Raw genomic sequence first — 5,932 nt, 5'->3', positions numbered from 1 at the left:
CGCCGCCATTTTTTCAAGTTCAAGGTGTAAACTTTGTCCTCTGCAGACCAGTTTCTGCTCCCGCCATGTTGAATGTTATAAACTTTTGCTATGACGCAATGCACATGCTCAGAACGTACTTCAATTTTTTTGAATGGGAATGTTATCAGATCCAGGCGTTTACATTATTCTTCTATTTAATGGATTATTTACAGGATTACCCACCTCATTTAATCAGAGACTTCCAAATGGCCGATTGAGGTGTATACATGGATGATTCTATTCCAACTGATCTATTTATCGGATTATTAATGGATTATTAGGCTGCATGTAAATGTGGCTAATGTTGGTGGTCTACCGGGTCTTGCATGGTTGTTGGGAGTCCCATTTCCCCTTCTTCATGCAGGTGTATTGTCTATCTAAAGCCCTCAGAGATACTTCTGAAAAATGAATAACTTGTACTAAATGGCCAATTTGACTAGAAATGACAAATCAAGGGTGGTCTCTGACTTTCACACAACACTGTGTATAATATGCAGTAATGTGTGATGAGAAACATAGATGTTGTAATGAATGAAAACTTGTTGCAGTTATAGGTTCCATCAACATTTTGCACACTGAACATCCTGTCACAGTTCAGAGTTTAAAGGTCACATGGCTGAGGTTTCCATGAGCAGCCCGTGATGAATGTGGATACCGAAGTGAGTTTTAAAATTCCACTGGACCTTAATGTGCACTCCCATCTGTCTAACCGTCCTTCTTGCAAGGGGGTGACATTGTTTTACTGATTTGCCCGCTACCACAAGTTGACCCAGTCTGTGCCTGATTCAGTAAAGTTTTTAGACAATTATTTGTTTTATCTTATTCAGTTCATTTAGCTGATTTTTGATGGAAACTCTTTGCACTTGCAAAATCTGTCCCTACATTTAGGCATGATGTCTACACATGCTGCCACATATGTACACTTTGTGTATCTGTGCTTTGTGTATTGTGTTTCTGAAAAAGAAACAAAACAGTGCAGAATATCAGCTTTAATTTAAACACATGTAATTACACATTTCCACCAGATAGAATCCTCCAAATATGCAAATCTTACACAGCGTAGCATTAAGTTTCATAACATAATAAATTTGCGGTTAGCAATAACAAACAACCACCTGGCTGCTGAAACAAAACCTAATATCTCTGAAATGGTAACTTTTATAGGAGAAGAAAAAACTACTTTTTAATGTAAGTCAGTGGAACCAGACTTTTTTCATGTAATGTTGGGTCATTTCTGTTGGTCTGTTTATAATGAAATTTACACACAATGTAAAATGCAAAAGGAATTTTCAAATTATGTCAAAAATTGAAAAATGGCAATATGAGGTTTCGTTCCAAAAGCAGCGACATGTTAATACCACTGGTAACCCTCATTCACAGAAAGGCCAGATGATAATTTGTTCAAAAAATACTGCAAAACTGTACAAAAAAAAAGTGTTTTCTTATGGACAAATGTCATGCAGATTAGCCCAGACCAGAGTAATGGAGAAAGAAATATGGAGAAGGATAAGGATCCGAGGTATATTACCTCAAAACATGATACAACCACATACTACCTCAGCAGAACTTCATAGGTTAACACATTCTCAGCAGAGGATAAACTTAACTATTCCTGCCCAACTTTTAGTGCGTAGTATCTATCTATTTGCTGTAATAAACTGAGTTTAACATATTGGGGGGAAAAACCCAAAAACAAAAAATATCACCACTTTTACATAGGCCATGTTTTATGTTTATTTTTTTGTTAAGTTTACGAAATACACAGCAAGAAGTCTACTCTCTGTACAGGATAAATAATTCATTTCTACCCAGAAAATCAACAAAACACATAATTTTACCAGTTTTTATTACTACATATCATCTGACATGCTATTGCAACTATCTGCAAGGTCATTAAGGAGATATTAATTGAATTCATTTAACAAGATATTTAAGTTAATTACTAAAATTAATTAGGCCTACTGTACTTATTGTTTTTCCATTACAACAACTAACCCAGAGTTGCTAAGAGTAGCTAAAAACAAATTAAACATGTAAAAACATGTGGCCCGTCGATGTCATGAGTTCATAAAACCTGTCAGAGGGTCTATATATAAGAAGTCACACTATTTAAAAAATATATCCTCAGCGGATCTGACCGACATAGTTCTCCTGCCTGAGGAACATCAATACCATTACACTAGCTCAGCCTGAATCAACTCCTTACTAACATTTCTCAGGCTTCTAGATGTTCTATTCTTTCATGTTTGATGGCAACCATCTACAAAATACATCAACAAAATTGTCTTATGCAACATTTCCTTAATTAGGTGCCTTGTAGATGCTTATTATTTAAAAAGAGCACATATTCATATACCTGGGAATACCCAACCAGGCAGTATCACTGAGCACACGTCAAAAATGTCCTTGGAATACTGTGGATCCATTTATTACCAGCCTTCACATCTCTTTAATCCACTTCTTGGAACAGTATGATACATTGTCATGTAATGAAAATAACACACGGTGTGATGAAAGGTCCATGTGAGGATCCGGAAGCATAACATTTCATACATCTTCGTTAACAATAATGTGTCAATATGTATCAAATTTAGGGCATCTTACCTCTTGCACAAACTGTGTGCATGCTTATGACCTATATACCATCCTGCAGACAGCTATGTATGGAAACAAATAGCTTGAGTTGCTGCAATAGTGCTATTTATAAACTGTTTTGCAAACTTATCAGCTTAGATAGGCTGTTCAATATGGAAAGAAAAGGTATATAGTGTTGGGACAAGTGGAGATGGCGGTAAAGAGCGTGCAGTGGTGAGGCATGGTCATCATATTTCTTCTCCAGAAATGGTTGTCCCATGCCCTCACCAAAATCAAGGTTAGTTATCACTGAGCGGGTCCATTAAAGTGACAGGGGCAGCTGAAGAGGCTAGCAGTCAAATACGGTAAGAGTTGTTCCGCCAGTGGTGTCTGACACTAGGATATGCTTCAGATCCTGTATCCCTCCCCTGGCTGTAGCATTACTCCTCCAACATGCTATGGACAAACATACACGTCTTCCCAGTCATGCACACACACACGTTTGTTTATGGCTCAGCCGGGCAGACACTTCCAGCTGGATATCCGAGGCATTTCTGATCCAAGAATGTGCTTTCAGCTTCTCTGGACCTCCCAGGCACTGCTTGAAGCAAGTGAACCTTCTATTCTGAAGAGATTGCAAGTGAGGACGATGTTTTCTACTGTTTAGTTATTATTGGTGATGCTGTAAGTGAAATCTTCAGAATTGTGCCTGGGGATGGGGGCAAAGCATTCAAAGAAACTGGCAGGTGAGGAAATCAAACAGCAAGGAAGAAGGAGCGCAGTCTTTGAGGAAACGTCATCTGAGAAGATCCGCAAATACGTAGTCACACATTTTGGTTACAGCATGTTGAGCTTGGCCCGCCGTGGCATGGTAGACGCTCCAGAAGAATTGTGGGAACTTACAGAACTGCAGAAGCTCAACCTGTCTCTGAACTGCATGAAGTGCTTGTCTTCCTCAGTGGGCCTCCTTCAAAACCTGGTGGTGCTCAACTTGTGGGGCAACCAGCTGAGCAGTCTGCCTCCTGAGATTGGGCTGCTCACGAACCTGAAAGTTCTCTTTGCTTACCGCAATCATCTCATTGAAGTTCCTGAGGAGCTGAGCTGCTGCACCAAACTAGAAGTCTTGAGCTTGGCAAACAACCAACTCACAAGCCTCCCAAACAGCTTGTCCACACTCACGGGCCTGCTCAAGCTCAATCTGAGCCACAATAATATTGTCCATATCCCAACATGCGTCTATGCAATGAAAAGCCTGATCTTCCTGCATGTGGCATGCAACAGGCTTGAGAACATTGCAGAGCAGATCCAGACTCTGGCTGACCTGAAGATCCTCATAGTAGAAGGGAACTGCATTCACTCTCTGCCTAAGATGCTCTGCTGTCTGACCAAGCTTGAACTCCTTAACGTGGACTACAATGACATCCAGAACGTTCCAGCTGAAATGCACCAACTTAGCAGGCTGGAGAAGCTAGCCTGCCACCCACTGGACAAAGGACTTCATATCGTGCATAACCCTCTGCTCAAGCCCATTAAAGAGGTGCTGGATGGAGGTCTCCAAGCTTTTTATAACTATCTCAAGGCCATTTGAAATACTGTGCCATGAGCAGGGCATGGCTTCAAAGTAGCTTGTTGAACTACTTTTGTGATGGCACCCCTTACTGCTATATGAGAAGCTGCTGAAAGGTCATGTTATGAGAGCTAATAGTGTTGCACTGCTTTTTTAAGATCAGTAGAAAGCAATTATGTCAACAACTGTATTTTAAGAATAACATCTTTATCGGCACGACATCAATTCAGAGACTTTCAGTAATGCTAAGAGTGCTAAGAGCTTAAAGCAAGGGCAGCTCTTCAATTATCCAAATGCTGTAGGGACTGATATTAGAAAGAGTTTAAACCAAAGACTTGAACTCCATAGCAAACAAGGGTTTTAAAGCCCAGCATAGGGAGACCAACGTGTAAGAATTTGTTGACTCGGTTATTAAACTGTAAAAAGATCCCTGTGAGTACACAAAGGTTGCTGATATTGGTATCTTCTCATTCTGCGCCAGCAGCACCGGGACTTGAGGGCACATTTATGGCTCCCAGGAGCATGTTAAACAAAGGGCGCCGGCTTGTGCGGTCGTGCTAAACAAGCATTGGATTTCTTCTCCTTTTGTTTGGTTCAGAGTTCATTTGGAACTGTCTGTGAACTTGCTGACTCAGTCACGTTGACCCTTGTTTTCCGCGATGTCTTTGGAAAGCCTCAGGAGAAGAAGAGATGCAATTATAACTCCCTGCACCATTTTCTCAAGCGCCGAACGTGTCTTGAAGAGCAAAGTAGAGACATTTCCATTACCTTGAAGGAAAGGTCAGTGGTGCATTCCATTGAAAAGTACAGGAACTCTTAGTTAAAGGGCAGCAGACTTATTTTGCCCAATATTACACAATGTATGATTTCAGAAGGAGAAAGAAACAAGCAAGCTTAAGAGATTTTATAGCTTTGTCACATGCTGTTCACAATCTGAGTGTATTTTTTTGATAGAACCACAAAATCTATAGAAGAAATATATTGTATATTCATACACTTGGGTTCAAAAGTTTGGAATCACATCACATTAATAATCGCTGTTAATTATTCAGCAATAACTTGGTGTGGACTGAAATACAGAAATCTAGATGCTAGAAGGTATTTTAAAATGTTGTTTTGCTTTTATAACTATAAATTATAAAGCTGTGACTTAATCCTCTTGTTCTTCCACCTTACAAAGTCTTGACTATGACTTAATTATCTTATTGCAACCCCTTACTAAGTCATAACCCTGACTTAATTATCTGTTTTTTGTGGATATGACTTAATTATATTGCTCCAATGCCTCACACAGTCATGGCCACACAGCAGTTTCCTACTCCTTAGTAAGTCATGACCACACAATAGGATCCTGTTCCCACACCGTTATAAATTGCGGCCACTGTTCTTAGTTTAGAAGGGATGTCACCAACAGGGATTCGCAGATTCCAATCTTTTGAACAGGAAAGTGATGTTTTCTAAAATGTACTTGTCCTCTATGATGTCACGTGTTACAGTATCCATAGAAAGCATGTTCAGAGAATAGATGTAATGATTCATTCAGTCTTAACTGTTAAACATAATACTTTGCTAATAAATAATTAAACCAATGAATAACTCCACTGAACATCATTAAAGAATTTGGATCAGGTAATTGGATACATCTTGTTGTATTACTGTAACAATGTGTCCAAGCTACAGTGTTGCATTCAGTCTATGTGTAGTTACATTTCTGAGCTTTTGGATAATTTGGAGCTATTAGATCATTTTAATGCCAAAATGCAAACCTTT

General features: G+C 39.3%; 1 protein-coding gene across 1 annotated transcript; it reads left to right on the top strand.

Moving 5' to 3' along the window:
* The first annotated feature begins 3,310 nt into the window (after positions 1 to 3,310).
* lrrc30a (leucine rich repeat containing 30a) lies at positions 3,311 to 4,183 on the top strand. The gene has a single exon (XM_017706794.2). It carries the CDS (start codon positions 3,311 to 3,313, stop codon positions 4,181 to 4,183), a length of 873 nt encoding a protein of 290 aa, XP_017562283.2.
* Positions 4,184 to 5,932: the final 1,749 nt, after the last annotated feature.

This window comes from Pygocentrus nattereri, chromosome 3, assembly GCF_015220715.1.
Source record: "Pygocentrus nattereri isolate fPygNat1 chromosome 3, fPygNat1.pri, whole genome shotgun sequence".
Taxonomy (NCBI): domain Eukaryota; kingdom Metazoa; phylum Chordata; class Actinopteri; order Characiformes; family Serrasalmidae; genus Pygocentrus; species Pygocentrus nattereri.
This window is presented reverse-complemented; position numbering and strand designations above follow the sequence as displayed.

Coding starts and splice junctions, on each gene's coding strand:
- lrrc30a (XM_017706794.2), top strand. CDS start 3,311: ATGGGGGCAAAGCATTCAAAGAAACTGGCAGGTGAGGAAATCAAACAG.